The sequence below is a fragment of the Delphinapterus leucas genome, unplaced genomic scaffold (assembly GCF_059928025.1).
Source record: "Delphinapterus leucas isolate spDelLeu-1000000601 "Yukka" unplaced genomic scaffold, BTC_Dleu_Yukka2 spDelLeu_asBTCV2_sq25, whole genome shotgun sequence".
Lineage (NCBI taxonomy): Eukaryota > Metazoa > Chordata > Mammalia > Artiodactyla > Monodontidae > Delphinapterus > Delphinapterus leucas.
The window spans coordinates 5,393,972-5,417,480 of NW_028322234.1; the positions used below are offsets into that span (position 1 = coordinate 5,393,972).

Below are 23,509 nucleotides of genomic sequence, written 5' to 3' on the forward strand. Positions count from 1 at the left end.
CCCGCACGTGGCAACTAAAAGAACCCACATGCCGCAACAAAGAACCCGCACTCAGCAACTAGACCCAGCGTAGCCAAATAAATAAATATTAAAAAAAAAAAAAAAAGGAGCGCATAGACACATGTGGGCACTAAAGGCCTAATGGCCAGCTTGTAGAGAGAGGAGCATCCTGGAAGCCCCAGAAGAGACGCACCATATGCTGGCTCGGCCTCCTTCTTCCAGATACCAGAAGGATACAAAAGCCTCACCTCTGCCCAGGGAACGGCCACGTCACCCCATCTCCATACCCACAGTGTACATTTAAGTATGAACAATATGCACCTGACCTGGCACAAGGGGACCAGTGGGAATTCTGCTCATGCTGGAACTCATGCTGGGGGCGGGGGGGGGGCGTAGGGGGTGGCGGGGGGTTGTGGTTTGAAAATGGGGCTGCCTGTGTCCTCACCTGCTCCTGGAGCTCAGCCAGTCGTTGGGCTCGCTCCTCCTCGGAGTCATCAGTGGAGCTGTCACTGTCTGAGGAGCTATCGCTGCTGCTGTCACTGGATGAGGGCGGGGCCACAACCTTGGTGGGCGGTGGCACCGCTGGGGAGGACACAGCCACCACAGGCTCCTCGGGCTCATCCGGCATCTTGGCAAAGCGCATCTCGAACACATCCTGGAAGTGAGGGGTAGGGGGAAGCTGTGCCCGTGAGGGCTGCTGGGTGCCCTGGGGGTGCCTGGACTGTGGCCCAGCGTCACACTATCCCTGGCTGCTGGGGGTGACTCAACAGGAAACAAAGAGGGCTGAGTCAATGGTGACCCCCTTATCACTAAGGCGAGGGGCTGGCAAGGGCCCCCTGATAACCCTTTCAACACTCCTCTTTCAAATCTCACTTTGGGGAGAAAGGTGCTCCCGACATGGCCTGGCACCCACTCCCTGGGAGACACAGCTGAGGTAAGGACAGGTGACTCACATCACAGGAGATAGCCAGCCCAATGAGGACATCAGTCTGGGGATCCTTGACAGATGGCAGGCCCGGACAGGACCCACAGAAAGAGTGCTCTGAGGCTCCCATCAGGTTGATGCTCATTCAGTCAGCACATCTCAAGGGAGCCTTCTGGACGGTGGGCCGGGCACCAGGACACAACAGTGAACAGAACAGGGGTCTTACGGTTCACGTTCCCATAGGGAGTGGGTGGGGTCTGCAGTTTTAGAGTTCCAGAGAGAACAAAGGTCCCAAGGTGGGAGTATGCCCAGCACAGAGCCCACAGCCAGTGAGGAGATCAAGTCCTCGCTGTAGTGGGCACATAACTGAGCAGGGCCATGCCACTGCCTAAGGCATCTCCAGGGTACACCAGAAATGTGAGAAATTTATAGACGAGATATGGGATGCTGAGAATAGGCTATGGGAGACAGCCAGCCTTGTGAGGTGCAAGCAACGTGAGCAGAGACCCTGGGCTTACTAAGCATAGGATCCCACCCCAGGAGCTCCTGAGACCTGGTTTTCCAGTAGGATTTTGAGACCTGCTTTAAGCCTGGAATAAGTCAGTTAACACAGCAACTCACATAACAGAAGGGGGGCCTTCCTCAAGTGTGAATCCATGTTGGAGAGAGCAGCATGGCCCAGAAGGGCTGTGGGGTAGAGCTCCAAGGCTGGTATTTCAAACTTGAGTGTATCTGACAGAGCCCACCCTACAAGACTCTCCTGATGTCTCTGGAATGCAGCTTCAGGTTTCCCCGCCCCCAGGAAACTGGAAATGAGTGACCTGGGCAGCAGGGCAGGCATTCCACACAACTGTGGTATTGTCCCCTCCCCTCCAGACTACTCAGGTTCGGCCTCCTCCAAGGCAGGTTCTCCTCTCAGCAAGGTGCTGCCTGAACTCTGCTATCTGAGTGATTTTCAGTTTAAGTACTAGAAAGGCAAAAACTTTCTAATTTAATCAGAAATAAATCATGGAGCAGATCTGAGAGCAACAGAGAAGACAAACAGGAGGGATGACCAGATACCATTATCACTCAAGCTGCCAGGGAGAGGGGGCCTTCAGACAAGGTGAGCAAGACCCTCTCTGCTCACAGTGCCCTGGATGTGGGCAGGCTCAGGTCCATGACTGACCCACATGAGCATCTGAAAGAGCCAGGCCTGCTCTTAGAGAAATGTGTCTAAGAAGGTAGTAGGGCATCAGGACCCCAAGAAGGGAGAAGGGTGGCAAGCAGGGCCAAGCACTTGGTGCTGCTGGGAGGTGACACTTTACCAAGTGGAAGCTATCTCGTGCCACTGGTCTGTGAACCTAGCCCCCGACGCCAGCTGCCAGACAGCTCTACCCTTACCACAAGGACATCCCTGTTCCTGACCCACAGGCTGTGACTGTTGTACAAATGGGGGTGGCACCTGCCCTAAGGCCTCCTTCCCCTCCCCAGCTGCTTCTGGTCCCTGTCCTCCCAAAGCCCCAAGACCAAACAGCAAGGAGCATGAGACAAAAGCCAGGTGGGTTGCCTGCCTCCTGGCTGTGCCCAGCTGAATGACCCATCATCCTCCCACCTGCATCAGCCCAAGTGGGGGACATACTGGGAAACACACTCGGGCCTGTGTGCCAATGAGCTAAGGGCTGCTGCACAAAACCTTCCCAAGTGGCTGAGACTTGCACCTGCTCTGTGGCAAACAAGAATGATGTGCTCCCTGTCCTGAAGGGGTGAACACAAACAGTTGTACAGTGCCGTAAGTGCTAAGGTAGAAACAGCAAGGGGTGGCAAAGAGCCTTTGGGGAACTTGAGACCTAAGAATGAGAGGAGGACAATAGCTGCAGGCACCCAGGAGGATGGTACAAAAGAAAGGTCAAAGGGGCGTGGGGGCAGACAAGAGGATGGTAAAACCCAATGAGATGCACCCAGGGCAAGTATGTCATTAGGGAGGACAGTGACAGAAAGGAGCAGTGAACACCAACAACCAGCACCCACCGGGGGAGCAGGGGCTCAGGGCTCCTGCACCAGAGCTGGCAATGTATTCAGATGAACCCATCTACTCCGCCTGGTGTGACATTACCTCCACCCCACTCCAAGAATCTGAGCCATGTCGCAATTCTCAACATCAGAAAGAACACTGGTTTCAGAGAGTAAGTATCTCCTCTCGCTGGAATGTTGACCAGGGCCATCTACTCTGGGCTACATCAGATTCATGGAGGGAGCTCCCCCCTTCCCCTTTAGTGAAACAGAGATGCTCAGGTGCTGGGAGGTTGCAGTGTCCGAAGACTCCCAGGCAAATCAGCCTGCAGCTGAGCACAGGTAGAGACCCAAGGAGAAGGTGTTGCCCAGTCGGCCCCTCTTTGGCCATGCCTGGATACTGCTGTGAGGCTTAGCCATACCTGGGCATAACCAGGGCACAGAGGTGGGGAGTACAATGTAGGCCGTGGAGGCACACGAGGTGTCAGGTGGTGGGGATGCGGCCGTGAATGAACACTAGATACACAAACACACTCTCACACACGCTTCACAAGCTTCCTACCTCTGGGACCTAATGCAGGACCCCAACACACTTTTCTCAGTTTAATTTTTTTCCTTGCCATAAAAACAATTGCGTACCACCATGAATTTGCACTTTCTCTCAAAATAAAACTCTGGTAATCCACATAGGTGCAAAACTTCCTAAATTACTCCTCACTTCACAATAGAACAGAGGGTAGAGGACAGTACCACCAGCAGCTCTGGGCCCAGCAGTTCTGGGCCCAGCAGCTAGGCTAGCAGCCCTCAGCTCAAGCCACGCTCAGGCTCCCAAGGAAACCCTGAGCCCAGGGGCTCCTGACTATCTTTGTGACCACAGCTGCCAGGTGGTGGGATGTGGGTTTTCTAAAGGCCCAGAATTTACAGGCTGGAAGAGGAATATAAAGTGGATCATTTCCCGTAAAACTTTCTGGGTAAATCCCAGTCTTTGGGCACAGCCTAATTAAGAGACAGTAGGTCCCAACACCTCTTACTGAGGCAAACAAGGGCTGGGATTTTGTTACTCCTCCTCCCCAGTGGGTAGGTAATCTTGCCACCTAAACCATGCTGATCCTAGAAAGCTTCAAAAGAAAGAAGAAAACACAGCTCAAAATGCTACAAAATACAGGAACTGCCTTCTAGAGGAAAAGTCCACACAGGGGGCCTGCCACGTCAACTGGGCTGAATCAGGCACCCCCACCTGCCTCCTGGCATGTTACTTTCAACGGCGTGGAGACCCAACCTGCAAGGGACAAAGCAAGCTGGGGGCAGAGGCAGCCTCGTGCTGAGTGGCCCACTGCGTACTGCCCCCTCCCCCCACATGAAGTGGACCCTCCTCGAGAGCAAGGACCTTGCCCCATCCAGCCTGGTGTCTGGAGTCAACGTTTAGAAAAGAGGCTGCTTTGTGGCAAATATCTCAGTGCCCTTGCTATGAGCAAATCCCCTGTCTGGGCATGCTCATGCCACTCCCAGAAGGAAAAAAAAGCAAAAGAAACAAAAAAAGCCTTAAAACAGGCACAAAAATTAGGAAGACGAAGAGCTAAAATATATCAGAGAATATCTTCTTTCTTCTTTTTAAATAAAGTCGCTCAAAATAGTGATCTTTGGTGCTGACAGAGAACTTGTTTTGGTTTAGCTGTTTGCATGAGGGCAAATAAAGGACATGGGTATTAATCTGGGCAAATGCTATCCAAGTCCTCAGGGAGGAGAAGGAGAGAGAGAATGGGGAAAGGGGGTGGGTGCGCCTCCCTCCCTCCCTCCTCTCTCCTCTCTCCTCTCCCCCTCCCTCCCCCTCTCTCTCTGGGCACCACTGCCACCTAGTGGCTACATATGAGAATTGCAGAAAAGTTATAAACCCTGATCTGCTTCAAGAATGGGAAATGCAAAAGTAAATACTGAAAAAGGAAGCTTTGTGAAGAAAGCAGACAACATACCACTGAATTAAAGAGAGTCCCCCTTCCAAAAACATAAAACAGAACTAAACAAAAAACCTCAGATAAAATAAAACTAATAAACAGCCAGTAGAAATACAAACCTTCAAGTCTGAGTGTGTGTTTAACGATAGCCAGATCCATGCTAGTAAGTTGTTTTTTTTTTTTAAACACCTAGAGTTTCAGAGCACTAAAGGCTAATCCAGACAGGCTGCAGTGAAAGAACAAAGAGGACCATGCCTTGGCTCCAACATGATGACACAGGAGACACTATGCTGGTGAATGCATGACAACGTGTGGAGTTAACAGAGCTGGAAGGCAGGTGGGCAAGCAGGGCTCAGGTGACCTCTGATAGACACCAACCCACAGGTCACCAAAGGCCTTTTGCAAGCCTTGCTTCTGGAAGCATTTCACAGATGGCTGAGAAAGCCTGGTTTGAGAAAGGCCCACCCAGGTGCCAGGAGAGGACCTGATGCAGGATGTGCAGACTGGACCTGTACCTTGTGACAGCAGGTGGCTCAGCCCACAGTCTGCTTTGACCCTGAAAGCAGAAGTGCAACCTGGGACCTTGGGGAGAAGAGGCTGGGAATTTTTATTATGTGTAATTTCAAATAATAATAAAACAGATTATAACAGTACTAAATGTCGACTTTTTTCTCCATAATTTTTAACTCCTCATTGTTCTACTCAAAGATATGTCTCTGTTTAAATTTGGGTATATGCTTTTCCTTTTTTTTTTTTTTAAAATAGAAAAAAGTGGAGTTAGTTCACATATTTATGCTGTAATCTGCCCCTCCCTTCCACCCATGTGTGCACTCCACAGCGTACATCACCCAGAATCAACTTGAAGGGGTTACGAATCCCACCCATTAGTGCATCATGGCCACACAGAGCATCTAGAAGCAGCTGCCCTGGAGCGGGAAGGCAAACAAAGGCTTTCAAGGCTCTGGTGAAGAAACGCCCACAGTTGGGCAGTTACTTCAGCTCAGAACTGTGACAAACTGTCTACCTGGCAAGAGTGTCCCTCGCCGACTTGAGACAGGTCTGTTTTGGAGAAGAGGTTGGGCCATGCACAGGACACGCACTCTTCCAGCCAAGGGCAACCGAATGCAGGGGGGTGGGGGGCTTTCAGTGGAACACCCCAAAATCCAAAATGCCCAAGACCATAACCAACCACCCTGCTTTAATTATAAGGAAATAATCCTAATGTAAAATTTACGTGTTATCCTGACTTTAGTCCACTCTTCCAAAGCAACATGGCATTATACCAAAGCAAGCGACAAAATCTGCCAAGGCCCATAGTGGCCTGGCCCACCCAGCCTGCTCCTCTGCAGAATCCCACACCCGGAGCTCCCCCAGAGCCTCACCTGGAGCTTGCGGGCCATGGCCACCACCTCATGGTCAGGAGGGTTGTATTTGTAGCAGTTGGAGAACATCAATCGGACATCGGCACCAAATTCCTGAGCATCACGGTACTCACGGGCCTCCAGTTTAGACTAGAAAGACAGGACGGGTCCTGGTTAGCCATGGCTGCCCCTGCTCCAATGGGGAGGTGGCAGCAAGGAGGGCTGCCTGTAGGGAGGAGCAAGTCAACTTCTCAATGGCTCTGGGTTTAACCCAGACCATAGCAGGGAGAGGTTATCACCCCAGTTCTCAGCACCAGGTGGACAAGGAGATACTCCAACACCAAGTCTCAGGGCGAGGAACTGCCCTGCTAGCATCCAAACCTACCCACTGTGCCTGGCTAAAAGGCAAGTGGACAGAGAAGCCAGAGAGGTACTGCTTAAGCCAGAACTGCAAAGGGAGGGCTGGGCCCAGTTCTGACTTGGCCTGTACTTGTCCTGGTGACATTGGACAGGGCACTGGTCAAAAGGAACACAGCAATGTCCCCTGCTCTGCCCATCCCACGTTTGGGCAGGCCTACTCCACTCTCAGAAGGAGAAAAGTGCCAAAAGGCCTAAAATAAACAAAACCAAAAAGGCCTCAGGATACTACAGTGAAAATGCCAGCACTTGTGTGCCCTTTACTAAGAGACACCAAGGCCTTCTTCATGACATAGAGCCTGGCAAAGTCACCACTCCCCAAACTCTGCAGGAGCATCTACCGAGTGAAGGTATCTATGGGCACTGGGCCTCAAGGCTACAAGAGGGCTCATCCTCAGATGAGGGAAAGGGCAGCATTGCTGTCTGTGACCAAAATGACCACATGATCTCAGATGATGTCCCCATAATCTCCAGCAGGGGGCACTGGGCTTCCCTGGGCTGGTGAGAAGAGCCTAGACAGCTAGTAAGACTGGGCCCTCCTCTTGGACAGGCCTCAGAGGTGCTGGCCTTCCTTGTCCCAGGGAGCCCGTTCCCCAGCTCCAGGGGCACACCCACTAACCTTGATTGTGCTCATGTCCATGGGGTGCTTGATGATGTCACAGTAGTCATGCAGGCCCAGCGCCTCCACGTCCACGGGCTTGTAGAAAGGCCAGGCGTAAGCTGCGTGCTTCTTGGCAAACATCTCCTTGAGAATGCCACTACAGCACTTGAGCTGCTCTGAGACCTTGCTGCTTTTATCTGGCGCTGGGTGCTGCTGCGAGTCGGGCACGTCCTTCTTCGGAGGCTTAACAGGCCGGCTGCTCTCCCGCCGGGGGCCCACCAGCTTGGTGGTCTTGGGCTCCGGGGGCAGTGAGGGTGGCTCGTGAATGGGGTCGATGGTGGTGGGGGTGGTGGTGTCCGCTTTCCTCTTAACCCCCTTCTTTGTCTGCCGAGAGCACAGGCGCGATAGGCACGGTCAGAGGCAGCGGCCGGCACAGCGGGCCCTCAGGGTCACTCCTGAAGCCAGGTCCTTTCTAGGGTCTCAACACTCACAGGGAACAGGGCCCAAAGGTAAATTCCACAGGTGAAGGACTGAAGACAGGGAAACCCTGTCCCACCACTCAGTTCTGCAGCTGGGACAGGACCCTGCCAGTGGCAGGAGAAAGCACACAACTAAGTGTGGGATCTGCTCACCAGAGGCCAAAGAGACTTTTGAAAGCAGTTTCCTACATGCCAGGGACCTCTCCCACAGCCAACCTCTGTCACTCTGGCCACCCATGGGAGGCACATTTCAGAGACTATTTAGACAGCATCTGCAAATATGCAGTCTAAATTAGAAATGGGAAGGGGGGCAGCAACCCCCCGGGAGGTGTTACTCAATTATGGGATCTGTGGGTCAGCAAGACAGCAGCTTTTAGGCTGTGCTGATTTAAACACAGCTTGATCCCCCCAGGTCCTAACTACCCACAAGTGCCCTGGGAGCCAGAAGCATCAGCAAGGATAGGTGACTGTCTTCTGTAAGCCTCACTACAATGGAGTGGAAGGGGAGGCAAGGGTCATCTAGCTGAGGTGACCGGAGCCAGCCAGTGGTCAGGCTAGGCCACACACACGCACAGGACGCTCACCTTCACAGGCTGTGGGGTGGCCGCGATGATGGGCGGGTGGCTCTGCACAGGCTGGGGGGCTGGTGCGGGCGGGGGCAGTGGCTGGGGGGGCACCGGCGGGGGCGTCTGCAGTGGCTGGGGAGGCACCACTGTCATGACAGGGGTCTGGACGATGAGGTCTGGGGTGACAGCGGGGAAGGGGTGAGGTGTGGCCTGCACGGGTGGAGGATTCTGCTGAGGGGTCTGGGTCTGCGGAGGAGTCGATGCTTGCGTTGTGTTTGGTACCGTAGAGACGCCAGGTTTTGCTGTCCCTACCAATCATAAAAGGGACAGGTGGTTAGATGCCATGTCTGCACGCCGGCTGACCTTGTGGGGACACTGCCACACGTGGCAAGCACACATCGGCGTGGGCATGGCACACAGTGTCTCTGTAACTATTTGTCTAAGAGACAGAACAGCCTAAATACCTTGGACCTCAGCCAAATCTGTCCACCTGTCCCAGGGGGCTCTAAGAGCAGTGGCACACCACATTCCACACTTCCTGGGGTGTCCTGGCTCCAAGTCCTGACTTGGGGACTCAGGCACAGAGACCCCTTCACGAGCATGAAGGCTTGAGCCAAAGGCACAGGAAACACACGCTGAGAGTCAGCACCAGGACAGTGACAGCAAAAAAAATGCTCCTTGGTGCTTTCAGGCAGAGCTGTCCTCATTCCCAGAAACGCTGCCTTCTGAGTAAGCATTTCTGGCAGGGGGACGGAATCGGCAGCCCTGGCCAAGGTTTCTGGAAATTGGCTACCCCCACCTCTCTGAATCACAGGGGGAGGCTGGACGGCTGCTGCCCTTCATGACCGGCTCAGACTGCCTCCCAGCAGTTGTGTGGGTGAGCCAAAACACACGAGGCGCTACATCCACCCCATGTAAAGACCAAACCCCTTGTCCCAGGAAGGGAGGATGGGGCTCCTTGGTCGTAAGGATACTGGACGCCTCTGGGCAGGTTCCATGGCTAAGGGGTGACCCTCAAGACCAGCTCTCCTTGGCTCCCCCTCAGCACTACAGGGGATCTAGCCAACCCCCTCTGCTCCCATGAAGCCACCACTTCCACATGGGATAGGAAGTCACGTGAAAGCCCACTCCTTAGAGAAGCAAACAACTCACAGCACAGGCTACCTTGCAAACATCACCTTTCTGCAGCACGGAGCTGCGGATGGCAAGATGCAGAAGGCAGCTGTTTAAACTTTTCCTAGACAGAAACATTTCATGAGTAGGCTACTCCCTACCAGCTGGCCTTCGGAATCCCGTGTCAGGCTTGGGGGCAGGGGTAGGTGCTAAGACAGACAAAGAGGGCTTGACTTCAGAAGACTATCAAATAGCAGACATGGCTCCAACACAAGTGTATTAATAAATAATTCAAATAACAAACCTTAAGGCTCTAGGACTGGAATATTAATTAAAACTGCCCTTGATCAGGTTAATTTATCTAAAATGAAAAACAAAGACTGACTATAGCACTGGTGGGATGAAGAATTCAAATAATTTAAAAATGCTTTGAAAAAGTTGTACTTTCTTTTTAACTGAAGTCCATCAAAAAAGGCTAGGCCCAATTTTTCCTACTTTGCTGGAGGGTCACATGGTCATATGACCCTCTGGGCTGGTTCCCCTGATGAACCTGGCCTCACCATACCCAAACAGCAACAAGGCAGCGAGTGTATAATATAGTTGTCTTCCCACCACTCCCAGTCTCCCAGTGAAATTGGAGAAGGCTGGCAAAGACTAGGGAGAAATAAAGCCAATTTCCCTGCTTTACTGTTCCCCAGTATATCCCCAAAGCGGCTCACTGGGGCTTGCGGAAATGCCCATTTCACACTGCTTTATGGGTCCCCACTTTGCCACAGGCTATTTCAGTGTGAAGCTAATAGTGCTGGGGACACGGAAGGTACCCTACCTGCTTCTTTCCTCCCACGTCCTCTTCCTTTTGCCTGGACTATCATGATCTCAGTTTCTTCAGTGGGCAGTTCGTTGATTTTTTGCAAGAAGAGCTTCTCCAGAGCTTCTGCCATTAAGACTATGTCATCTCCAGGCTAAAAGAGGAGACACACGTGGTGAGGGTTGGAAAGCCCTCCCCACCTTTCTAGACAGAACAAGAGCTCCCCACCCTATGCCCCAAAGTGTGGAGCATCATATTCAGGGTACTTCCCCAATCTAAACCCCAAAGGGCCAAAACAAAGCTATCCTAACTGGCACCATGGAAGCTTCATATGCCTGCAGGTCTGCTGCCTCTCTAGTCTTTTAACCTCTGGCTTGAGAAACCATCCCAATGCCTTAAGTATCTATCAAGCACTGCCAATCACACACAGGGGCCCTCCTTGCACTAGAGCCTCCTTCGACATAATGCAACTTCACTAGAATTATTTGAATTACACAGGATTTCTTGCCATAGATACATGAACAGGGCTCCAATAATGTTCCCTAGTATATCCCCAAAGCAGCTCACTGGGGCTTGGGGAAATGTCTACTTCACACTGCCTTATGGGTCCCCACTCTGCCACATGCTGTTCCCACTCAGCTCTAAATGGAGAACCTCATCTGTCCACATTTCCCTTAAACCTAGTGGTGAGAGCTGAGACTTTAAACAAATGATCTGGCTTCAAGGCACAATCGAGCTGAATGGTTTGGCTACTGGGTTAAGTGATATTTATGTCTACATGTAAGACCCTGTAAGGGAACACTTGATTCTATGGCCATTAGCTGTCAATGGTCATGTCCACAGTTCCAGATGCGGCGGGTGGGCCCCACTGTACCCTCTCTCATATTTAGGTTTCTGTTTGAGCACACCTTTGTACAACTATATCTTGGTAGGTTCCTTCCTGACAATTTGTGTCGTCCAAACAGACTTTTTAATGCGTCGTCACTGTCCTTTTCACACCTTCTCTACTAGACATGCTCAAGAACCAAAGTCCCAAGGGTATCAGAAGCACATGCTTCCAGCTAACAAGGACAGCTTGGAAACATGACCAAAATGTTTTTGGCCTCAAAAGAAACACACCCAGTCACAGGCAAAACCAGCCGTCCCATTTACCTCTGTCGCCAATGGTCTCCTCTCGTTGGACTCTGATCCCACCTGCACCCAGCACCCCTGCCCAATGGGTTCCAGACATGCCCACCTCCTCCTTTACCTTCTCCTTCTCTATCAGCCCCCACATCTCACCTTGTTGTAGATGTAACAATTTGTAAACATAGTGTTGAAGTCCTGGATACATTCCTGAGCATTCCAGTAATAGTTGTTTTCCAAGCGCTTCTTTATTGTTCCCATATCCATAGGTGTTTTAATGATCTTATAGTAATCCTGGAGAGCAGAGAGAACAAAAGGCCAATGTCACCTCTGCAGCCATGCAGTACTCACAGGTGGGCCTGCAGATGTCACTCCAGGTCACTCTACAGACATGCAGACCTAAGCTCTTCCATGGTATCAGTGAGCCATCTCATGGGGACCCCAAGATAAAGTGGATCAGGGAAGGATTACTAAAAGCTGGGTGGCAATTTAGAGAAAAAACGTTCAAGTTTGCCAACTGTCCTGTCTGGGAACAGGCTACGCTGTCTTAACTGAGATCTATGTTTTCCTCTATTTTTTTTGATGTTAAAATATCCTTTCATTTTTAGTAAGTAATGCGGAAAGCATACAACCTTTAAAAAAAGTGGTTCTTATCTGGTAAAATAACCCATGGTAATTTCTACTTTCTCCCTGCTTCAAATTTTCCACATCAATAAAATGCAAAATCCTACAGAACCAGCATTCAAGCCCACCCATAACAACTGGATCCCTTGCTTCCTGTCACACTAAAGAACCAAGGAGCAAAAGCCTCTACCTTTAGTTCACTGCACTTCCATTTCTTTTACCTGCAGTCTACCACTAAGGATCCACTAGTATCTGGATACAGTTCAACAACTAGCCAGGTTAAGTGCCAGATGAGGAATCAAATGGACAGCCCTCACAATCCTTAGTAAAAACAAAACAAAAAACACCACACAACCCTCCCTGCCCCCCGACCCCCCACCCGGCAGCAGACCCACTCCTCAAACCTTCAGATCTTACTCTACAAGTGCTAAACAGAAGCAGCCAGACGGCAGGTGTAGATGTCCTAAAGCCCTTCAAATCAAACTCTCTTCTACCATCATAACTTTTTCTAAATCTAAACCTACTCTAAAATCAAACGCTTATTTTTAAAATCAACCACAGGAAGAATTTGGGGACAGATCAGGCAGTGCCCAGGTTTCCAGGTGGAAGGACCACAGAGAGCCAGGCAAGAAGAGGGACCTGCATACAGTCAGCCGGCCCCACTGAGAACCACATTCTCTGAAGCTCCCACAATTAGACTCAGGTGAAGTTATCAGAACCAAGTCCAAGGGGAAGCCTGACAGCAGAGGGGCAGGCCTATGCTTTAGCAAGCACCAAGGTCCTGCCCAGGAACAGTGGTGGACAATACTGAAAAGGTGAGCAAGCGGTGTGAGGTTCTGAGTTGCTCTGACAACCATGAGAAAGGAACAGAAGGCACTGGCATACACATAGGTCTGGCGAAGATCACAGCCCTGCCCAGCCTCAAGGGGCGACTGAACCAGACTTTCTACGTTACATTTGCTCTGACCACCTTTCCCAAGAGAACCAAGTCCAAATATATCTGCCCCAGGGGAAATTTAGATTTTATTCCACGGCCAAAGGTCTACTTAGAATGGTGTCAGGTGCTTGAATTGGTCTCAGTGTGTCAAAAGTGGTTCAAGGCCCAACAGGATAGCGGTTGAGGACAGAGTAGGAAGGAGGAGGTGAGACGATGACAAAAGAGGATGGGGGCTGGGAAGACTGAAAGGGAGATAGGGGTTTAGGGGCATGACAATCCAATTGTACATGTGTTCTGAATGAAAGAGGCACAAGCATTCTAATACGAAGCCCAGCAAGGAACAGGGGCCAAAACACAGGTAAAGATCTGGAAGGCATCAGAAAACAGAAAAAGAATGAACCCTTTTTTGAGGTGGCCCTATTAATATTTCCTGGAGAAGGGGGTGTCCCTGGAAAACTGGGCATTAGTATGACATTGCTCCCAGCCAAACAGCCCTGCCCCACCCCTCAGGGTTAGCCCCTAGCTCTCCCACCTCTCTTCTTCCTACATCAGAGCTGCTGAGGGTGACATCTAGTCACACTGTGGCCCCTGGGGAGCCTGGCCTCCACTTCAGAGAATGACCTCAAACTCCCAAACCCCTTGGCCTAACAGACTACCCACCCGTGCCTGTCCTGCTGGCTGGGACGCTGCCTTCTCAGGATCTCAAGCCCCCCAGTTCCCCTTAGTTTTCACCCTCTCAGCTCTCCTTGCCTCTGCACCCTCTGCATCTTCCTGTAACAAACCAACCCCTCCTCCATCTGGCCCTGCCGAGCTTTCCCTTCAAAGCCAAGTTTCTTGAAATGATGGCTTCACATCCTCACCTTCTTATTCACACCGTCGCGAATCTGGTTTCTACTTCTGCGTCACATCTTCCTAAGGTCACCAATGCCCTCCTAAAGGCCAACAGTAGGGTCAGGTCGGAATCCTCATCTGTTTGACCTCCCTGTAGTCTCTGACATAGAAACTTGGGGGTCTGCTCTCTGTGGTTGATTCTCCTGGCCTCCCGCCTCCCTCCAGTGCTATAAGAGCTGTGGGCCCCCCTTGGATTCCAACCCCCAGCTCCTTCTCTCCCCATTCTTTGCATTTGCTCTGGGAAGGTCACCTCACCTGTGGACCCTGCAGGGCCCAGCCCATTAGCCCAGCTAGAAACTGGTACAGCAAGCTCTCCCAAGAGACTCCCCCCAGTGACGGGCTCGCTGCCTCTACTCCTGATTGTGGTCAATGATGAAAGTGACCTCTGAAGCGCAGATTTGGTGAGGACCCTTCTTTTGTTCCCATACCCTTTCCTCAGTTGGTTCGTGACCCAGACCTGCAGCTCCCCCTCCTGACTCTCTTCCCCTGAGTGCATATGATGGGTATTCAATGGACAGAGAGTACCGGCCAGCTGTTACAGACATAGCAACTTTCAAGCAAGGAGAAGGTCACACTGGTGTGTCCCTCCTTCTTGAAACCGGACGCCTGGCAGAGGCTGAGGATCCTATACCCATGCGGCTCTAACTCGTAAACCCACGTCTGGGTCAACTGTAACAATCATCTGATTCCAATTCCCTCGCCCAGGTCAGTGTGTGGGATTTGGCAAACAGCAGAGGGCAATTTAAAGACAATTAGTCCTTGATGCTTTGAAGAAAGGAAAAAATTAACACATTTATCCTGTTTGCTCCCGAGGTTCAGTTAAAGGTACAAGTTGAGTTTCCAGAACCATTTGCTAGGAATGTGGGCAAATGGAAAGCTCTCAAAGGAAAAAGGAGAGGAACAGGGGTACAAAAGAACAAAGGCAAGTGCAGCATGGCCACAACAAGGCAGGCAGGTGTGAGGGGGTGTGCAGAGGCAGCCAGAGACAAAGCTGCACCCATACTCCCTCTCTCCATCCAGGCCACCTCCATGTACTTGGCTCCCTGGGAGTTATTCTACTACCTTTCCCTGCCCTGTGCTCTGGGTGATGGTGACAGCACCAGTACCAGAAGAGGTACTGCAGCAAGCCAGTCCCTCTCACAATCTGACCAACCACGTCTGCTGAACCTACTGGGCCAAGCGAGCCGACCACATCTGAGGAGGGAGGGCCCGGACCACCAAGTGACCCCACTTTAGCTCCCCATGGAATTGAAAGGCAAGCTGCAAGCAGCCCTCTACCCGTTTCAACATCTCTACAGAATATTTCCCAGAATGCTAGTATCAAAGAAACCAGTTATTATTTAGGCCAATGAGCACGTTTTCTCTCCTTCCCCACTTCCATTCATCAGGACTGCTGAAACCACTGTCAAGGGCCTCGTGGGGGCTGGAGTTCAGAGCTGGACCTCGCGCTTTTCACAATGACTCCAAAGGCATCTCCACCCTCCCGTAAGTCCACCCTCACCAGGAGCAACACAGGAGGAGACCTGAGGACGGCAGCCCCGGACCCTGCCCAAGTTACTCACAGGGAGGTTTAGCTTGACGGCATCCACAGGCTGCTGGAAAGGCCACGCAAACTGGTGTTTCCATAGTGTCTTGAGCACCACTTTGAGCAGATATTGCAGTTGGTTGGTCTGCCTCTTGGGCTTGTTGGGGTTGGAAGTCTCCGGGGGAGGGGGGTTGGTGCTGGCTGTGTTGGCTTGCTGGGGTTGGGCCTGGGCCTGCGTTGTAGACATTTGGGTAGTTTCTAGTCCATCCCCCATTACTGGCAGATTTCTCAATCTCGTCCCAGGGCCGCTCTCCGCAGACATGCTACTGATCCCATCACATTCTTCACTGGGCACTCTACAAGGGAAGAGAAAAGCTACCATCAGAGACCAGGCAGCAGATGGGTGCCACTCACAATGACACATCCCCCAGGGCTGTGGCCTCCAAAGGCTGAGCTCCTCTGGTGAAGACTGATCAGGTTGGCTGGGGAGACACTCCATGCACTGACTAAAAGGGCCCCAGTGAGTGTGCTCCTCAAAGATTCATCATCCAGTAGGGAAGAGAGATCAGGTACCAACTCCGAGGGCCGGGACATGGAGTCTAGAGTCAACCAGGAGCTGGAAGGGTCTGTGGGAGCTATGGAGTTCACAGGGAAGTGGGTACAATATGCGACAAACCAAGTTTTCACATCTGAGAGCTTTTACGGGACACTGTGTATGAGAGAGGATGATTTGCAAGCCCCAAATCATGTCATTTTCATTAAAATTCTTATTTGTATCTGTGGCTCATGAAGCATCTAGCCAAGTGAGTAATTCCACTTGGTGAGTGGGGGCCAGGCAGGACGGAGCAGGAAGGCCAGGCTGCCCACTCCTGACTAGCCCACGCAGTCCACTGCTGAGTGCTCACGCTTATGAAGAACGTTTTCTTGGTAACTTAAATAATATGTTTGCTGATTACAGAAATACCACAAGGTAACTGTGGTAACATAAAAATGAATCCATACTTGACCTACTGTTCTATTAACCAGCTTTTCAAAGCTTATTTATAAAGGTGTAGAGGGGCACCTCCTGTGATCCGCTAGGGGCTTGGGGGTGGCACGTGAGCATCCCCCCTCCATCAGTGCCTTATTAGCACTCTGTCCTGTGCACTGCCCTCAACAACACATGCTTCAAGACACACCATGAGCATCACTGCAAGGGCGACTTTGTGCACCTGTCCAGTTATTCTAACAAGACAACCACAGGGCAGTGGGTTCATGTTTTTAATGTCAAACTGTCCCTCAGAAACACACTAACCCAGTGGTCCCCAACCTTTTTGGCACCAGGGACTGGTTTCGTGGAAGACAATTTTTCCACGGAAGGCGGGGTGGGGGTGGGGGCTGGGGATATGGTTCAGGTGGTAATGTGAGAGATGGGGAGAAACAGATGAAGCTTCACTCGCTGGCCCGCCGCTCACCTCTTGCTGTGCAGCCCGGTTCCTAACAGCCCGCGGACCGATGCTGGGGGTTGGGGACCCCTGCACTAACTCACCCCTTACTCAGAATGCCGAGTTTCTTCACTCTATTAATGAGAAGAAACATCTGCTCAGAAGTACTGACCATCTGCACTTTTTGTGCACTATTTTCCCGACACCTTTCTGAGGGCAAGAAAAAGGAATGATCAGTCCCTGCAGGAAGAAAGACTGAAAGTAAGCTAGGAGCTGCCTGCATGTAATGAGCAACTCCAGTAATAAACCTAGGAGTTCAGTGAGGGTAAGAAAACCTCTGTGGCTGACGAAGTCAGGCAAGGGCTTAGGAAAAGAGGGAAGATTTTTAGGACCACAGGAGCTGGTAGGCAGAGGGCACAAGAAAAAACACAGCAAGCTGGCTGTCTCTGTCACAGCTTTCTTTCTGGAACACACTTAGCACATACTAGGCACTCTAGTTGCTGATGAATTACTTTATAATTCAGTCCAAGTGTAATTTGAAACAAGGTTCTCACAGTGGTTTCTGTAAATGCAGTTCCAGCAAATTACCGAATTTTAAAGCACAAGGGGAGAACTTGCTATGTAAAAGCAACTCAGTGGTGAGTTCATCATGGGGGGCTGTGGAGAGCTGGACCTCTTGGCCCGAGGCCTGACAAAACTGACATGGCCAAGGAGATCGCTTTCCTTCCAGGGTGCTCTGGTTGATTACAGGTCTAGCTATCAAATGGCCAGAGAGCACACATGAAGAGAGTGCTGCCCCAAGGAAAACGCTGCCGCAGGGCGGGAACCTGTGCAGGAGCAGCCCATGGCCACTGCATGCAAAAGACTCCGGATCTTAGCAATTGTCCAGTGCTGGAGGAAGGGCGTGTTACAGCAGTGAGTTAGGTGTCTAGATGTGGTCTTGCATCTGATGCTAAACTTAACTATTTAATGATGTCCAACTGCTTTCAAGATGCCAGCAAGAATTTAGAGTTTACGCCCTCCCAGGTAACTCCCAAGACCCACGAGGGAAGGGACAGCTCTATGACAACTTCTAAGTTTTCTACACGGAGAACACCAGCCCAGGAAGAACACTTACAGGAAGGAGGGTTTGTAGGTGCAAAGCCGATCCCTGGTACCTCTCTTACACACACGGTGCTAGAGATGGGGAAGGGACACCCAAAGCTAAAACCAAATGGGCATCTGGCATAAGAACGTGATGGGGACTGGAGGTGGAGACTGGCTGGCCAGCAGCCCGTGAAAGCATCCCTGAAGCCAAGAGAGCAGTGTGCTAGGAGTTCAGGACCACGGAAGGACATTTCCCGAAGCAACTTAATTTGATGACGAACTGATGAAACTTTGCAATAGCACAACAACCTCGAAGGAGCATTGTGGACTACAATAGTTTCCAAAGGCAGACATGACTGGATAGGCCTGCTTCAGGCTCTGGGGATACAAGGCACTTTCCTTTTCCCATCAGGGGTACTTCTGGTACAAGTATGGCCAGAACTAAGCACCATGTGGTCCTGGGAAGAAGTGTCATGCAATGAATCAAGGTGGGACAGCGGGGATGGAGGTGCTACTGGTGGAAGGGAGGTACATGAAGTGCACCTGGCTGGGAGCTTGGAAAGGACAGGGTGGATCCTGGAGCCCTGACTTGAGTAAACATACCCCAAAGAAAGCAGGATGAGGCCACATACAGATCCAGGGAGAGGGAGCATCCAAAGGCTGGGATAAGGTGTAGAATCATCAGAAAGGGCTTGCTCAGAGAAGAGAACAGAGGGAAGAGAGAACAAGGGGCTAGGCTGAATCACTCCACACTGAGTGTAATGTGGGAGGAAGGGAGGAATCTGGCTGAGAGCATGTCACTGCTGACCTAAGGCAGGATGTGAGGGTAGCCTAAGGAGGCGACAGAAGGAGGCAGTACCTGGAAGCTGCGTTTGGCTGTGCATGGAGCTTTGCAGACAAAAAGCATGCCTTCATTCCTAAAGTGACTGGGCAAGGAAAAGAGAAAAGATTTCTCCAAGTTATGAGGTTTAGTTGATAAGGAGTGGGACCTCAATCTCAGAGAAGCAGTGTCTATAGCCACCTGCAGAGTGACATGCTAGGGCTCAGGTGGGGCCATGGGAGGGTTCACAGAACTGTGCCCCTGAAGCCACCAGGGAAGCACAGACTGCCTTTAGGTAGATGGCATTTAATTACTTACTCCCCTCTTTTCATTTCTTTTTATTCTCCTTCCAGCACTGACAAGGAAAGTCCCTGTTTGTGCCAGTGTGAAAGGTTGTGCTCAGAGGTGTCAGCAGACGATACTATTATTTGGATGGAATTTAACATCACTGTTTTGTTCTCGTGGTTTTGGTTTTTTTTGCAGTACGCGGGCCTCTCACTGTTGTGGCCTCTCCCGCTGCGGAGCACAGGCTCCAGACACACAGGCCCAGCGGCCATGGCTCACGGGCCCAGACACTCCGCGGCATGTGGGATCCTCCCGGACTGGGGCACGAACCCGTGTCCCCTGCATCGGCAGGCAGACTCTCAACCACTGCGCCACCCAGGAAGCCCTGTTCTCGTGGTTTTTAATTTTACTGATATCCATGTGTGGCTCCTGATTTAGCTTCCTTTCAAAATAAAGGTACTATAAACAAAACAGTAAACTCATTTTTAAAAAAAAGAAAAAAAACCCCACAGTTAAGGATGCAAGTATCAAGACAGGGAAGGACAAGGATAAAGTGGGAGTGGTGAGGGCAGCCTGGCCTGTGGCCTCACTCTGTGACCCTCTCCAGAGGACAGCCAGCCAAGACTTACTGCAGATTCCAGGTGGGGAAGCCAGTGGGCTAGGAGAATTTGTAGAAAACTGCTGGAGGGAGGGAGGACGGAGAGGCATCCACAAGATGGCAGAGACTATGGAGCTCTCCCTCGCAAACCCTCCATAGGTAAGTGGATGGGGACGATCATTTATTGGGCAACAACAGAAACTGGGGTTTGGGGCTAGTAAGACAGAAGGGGGAGACGGTGGCCACAAATCAGATACAGAAAGATACAGGATATGCTGAGTGCTTGGACACAAGTATTGACAGAGGGGCAGCACCACAGAGAAGGAAATACGTCACTGGGGTTTAAGGACACCTGGAGTCGTTTGGGAGAGGGGTTTTCATGCAGCAGGATCAACATGTCCAAAGGAGCAAAAGGGGATGAATGTAACTCTGGCTCCATCAGGAAGGGAGTCTTGGATGTGCTGGAGAAGCAAGCATGGGAGGGAGGGTGATATTAAGTGAGGATCTCATTAAGTGAGGATCAAGAATGATGTGCAGTTTGGTTTCCACTATTAGAGGTCTCCTAGAAAGCAGCCCAGGAATTACACAGCCAAGCATGTGCCAGGTGAGCTATGGCACACAAAGGACAGGAGCAGCCCCACCCTGAAGGAGATGCTCTGGCCCTAGGACAGTGGAGCTCTGTCAGCCACAAGGACGCAGGTTGCTGGGGGGAGGGAGGGGAGCGAGACAAGCCCATCCCACCAGGAGGAAGCAGCCCCATAAATTTCCTATTAAGTAATGACATTCTGGAACCCTTCAAGCAGTGTCCCTGAGGCAAGCTGAAATCAAGATAAATGACTTCTGGAGCTTCCGGGCTGGGCTGTGCCTGTTCTCTCTCCAAATGGACTCTCAGCAAAGCCAAAGGATGGAGGACTCTGGACACAATCACTTTCCTTCACCTTCAAGCCAGGCCCACATGGGCCCTTGAGCCAAGGAAGCTGAATTTTCTGCTCAGAAAACGAACAGACCTTTTTCTACAGAAAATCTGACCCTTTAACTTTGTCTTATCTCTGCTTTAAATCACTACCTCTACCACAGAGGCTAAAACACCCTTTTTAGCCTGCCAGCTCACATCTGACAGTGACATTTATATCCTCACAACTCTGGGATTGCTTCTAGCCTCATCCTCACTTTAAAGATAAGGAAACCAGGGCACAGAGAAGTAACTTACCCAGGAAGTGGAAAGATAGGCCACTTCTATTATGGGCTGCTGTGGCCCATAATTTGACACGATTCCTGGGAAGTTTCAGTTGAGCTTTGAGAAATCCCCATTTGTGAGTTGAACATGCACCCCCAGGAGCGTCCAATGCAAACATCCAGGATGGGCTGGCCCATCTTAAGTAACATGAAAAACTAAGCACAAGACCCACATACTTGTAACAACTGAGGTCAATTTATAAGGAAAAAAAATGCTGGAGGTTGCCAGCTCAAATGAGAAGGCATGATAACGTGCTTTTGACAGATGAGATGGGATCCATAAATATATCAGTTTGTCTTACGACGCTCTGAGGACAACCAATGACAGGTGACACCCATGGCCCCGATGTGAGGGATCATGAAATACGAAAACTGAGCCATGGGGATAATCATGGGATGCTTTGGACTTCTGTTCTGTACCCACTTGGGGCCCAGGCAGGACTCGCACCTCAAGAAACCACACCCAGACAGTTTGTAGCTTGCAGCTCAGCCCTCCCAGGACTGTGGGCAAGTAAACTCCTTGGGAAACTTTAAGAAGCCATTCATGCATATTGCAGCAAAACACCAGAATCTCTAGTCTGTTGTGGGCCAAGAAAGAGAGGCACTGGTGAGCAGCGCTATGTGAAAGCCACACAGGACGACTCTTCTAAGGCACAGATCCAACTGGGTTGACACCTTGGGTAAATTCTTCCCACAGTGGTCGCCTCTACCCTGCACTGTCCCAGCCCCTGACATCAACACTCCGAACAACATGGTGGCCACAACTGGCACCTTCTCTGTCACCTTCATGCCTTTCATTTGCTGTACCTGGTGCCTCCCTGATCTCTGTCTAGTGACTCTGATGGTCAGCCCCCCCCCACACACACACCTGGGAGCCCAAGGGCAGGGCCAGCTTTACTTTCCTCTTGTCCTTTCAGTACACAGCAAGTACTCAGTGAACGACTCAGGGGCTACAGTGACCACACGATTGTCACCCTGGGGCTTCTAGCTCAATTTCAAAGCTCTGGAAAAGGAAATCAGCTCACAGTCTCACACGGAAAATTGCTCAGCCAATGCATCTCATCTGAGCTACATGCCAGGCTTAGGGACTCTGCAGTCGACATGATGTTCTTTGAGTGATTAAGCAATACCTGGGTGAGTATTGTGAAAAAGAATGGCAGGGTTGCTGTGGCCATGGACAGAGAGGGTGTGCACTCCTGTGGTGGGTAAGGTAGAGAGGGACAAGGCTTGTGATGGACAGGGGAAGGCACAACTGATGCAATAACACAGGCACAGGTCTGTAGGCAGGAGAGATACCAGTGCATACGAAGAGCTTAAAGGAGGACAGGCAGGATGGGACAGTGCAAGGGCCATGTGACCATGTCGGGCTTTTGTTCTTCACAAGTCCCAGACTGTGGGGTAGGGAATAGTAAGTTCATCCTCAACTATACCTGCACACAGCAGCACGCTGTTTACAACAGGTGCAAAAGATGGGATGCGTGGGGACAGAGTTAATCAATGAGGGTGCACGCAGGGTGCTCTCTGTGTGCTCTCAGTCCTACAGGAAATGAATGGCTCTCAGCACCATGGCTCAATGGGGAAAGGAGGCTGAAAACTCAAACTTATAAATCTATCTGCAGATATGGAGGAATTAATTGGATTCTCACGACAAAGTATACCGTCTTCAAAAGTTTTACATCTGAAAGATCCAAATATATGCTGTTCCCTCTCTGTTTTCACACTGATCTGTGGTCGAGGTGGGAGCCAGCAGGTACTGTGTTGAGATAGTTGAAGGTCAAGGGACAGGAAGAGAATTTCACCTACTGTTTCCAACCAAAGAAGGCTGCATGACCCAACTGTGTGTCTAATTTCTGGATCTACTCCAAACATATTCCCAGTTTACAGGAATAAGAAGAAGAAGATGAAGAGACATTAGATGGTCAGTGTCCTGGTTCCCAAACTGAGTGTTGAAGGACCACAGGGTGTTACAGTAACTCAGAGAGGCACTGTGGGAACCAGCAGCACAAGGTAATTCATAATGTTAGACTGCACCAGATTCCTTTCGACAGTATCATATCTTACAAAGCCTGAATTTAGGTTGCTGTGATAAAAAGCAAATAGTTGGCCCTTGGTGTCTGCAGATTCAACCAACAGCAGATCAAAAATATTTGGGGGGAAACATTCTAGAAAGTTCCAAAAAGCAAAACTTGAATTTGCTGTGCACTGGCAACTATTTACATAGAGTTTACACAGTGTTTACAATTATTTATATAGTGCTTACATTGTATTAGGTATAAGTAACCTAGAGATGACTTAAAGTACAGGACAGAGGACATGCAAACACTATGCCATTTAAAAAAATTTTTTTTTACTGGAGTATAGCTGATTTTCAATGTTGTGTTAGTTTCTGCTGTACAGCAAAGTGAATCAGTTATACGTATACATACATCCACTCTTTTTAAGATTCTTTTCCCATATAGGCCATTACAGAGTACTGAGTAGAATTCCCTGTGCTATACAGTAGGTCCTTATTAGCTATCTGTATTATACATAGTAGTGTGTATATGTCAATCCCAATCTCCCAATTTATCCCTCCCCTCCCCTTTCGCCACTGGTAACCGTAAATTTGTTTTCTACACCTGTGACTCTTTCTGTTTTGTGAGTTCATTTGTATCATTTTTTTAGATTCCACATATAAGCAACATGTGTCTTTCTCTGTCTGACTTACTTCACTTAATATAAATCTCTAGGTCCATCCATGTTGC

At 50.5% G+C, this 23,509-nt stretch overlaps 1 protein-coding gene across 14 annotated transcripts in view; it reads right to left on the reverse strand.

The window, feature by feature from the left end:
* BRD4 (bromodomain containing 4) overlaps positions 1–23,509 on the reverse strand; it is an 82,897-nt gene that overhangs the window by 20,054 nt on the left and 39,334 nt on the right. For 6 of the 14 annotated variants that reach the window (XM_022558766.2, XM_022558767.2, XM_022558764.3 and 3 more), the window contains 7 exons: positions 15,354–15,672; positions 11,496–11,633; positions 10,233–10,368; positions 8,312–8,601; positions 7,267–7,632; positions 6,252–6,380; positions 446–655 (listed from right to left, as the gene is read on the reverse strand). In XM_022558766.2, coding sequence (XP_022414474.1) covers positions 446–655; positions 6,252–6,380; positions 7,267–7,632; positions 8,312–8,601; positions 10,233–10,368; positions 11,496–11,633; positions 15,354–15,638 — 1,554 coding nt within the window. In that variant the 5' untranslated portion in view covers positions 15,639–15,672. Of the gene's footprint in view, positions 1–445; positions 656–6,251; positions 6,381–7,266; positions 7,633–8,311; positions 8,602–9,710; positions 10,195–10,232; positions 10,369–11,495; positions 11,634–13,760; positions 13,833–15,353; positions 15,673–16,770; positions 16,875–23,509 lie in introns of those variants that run through there. The other 8 variants (XM_089905195.1, XM_022558768.2, XM_089905200.1 and 5 more) reach the window with 8 other exon arrangements.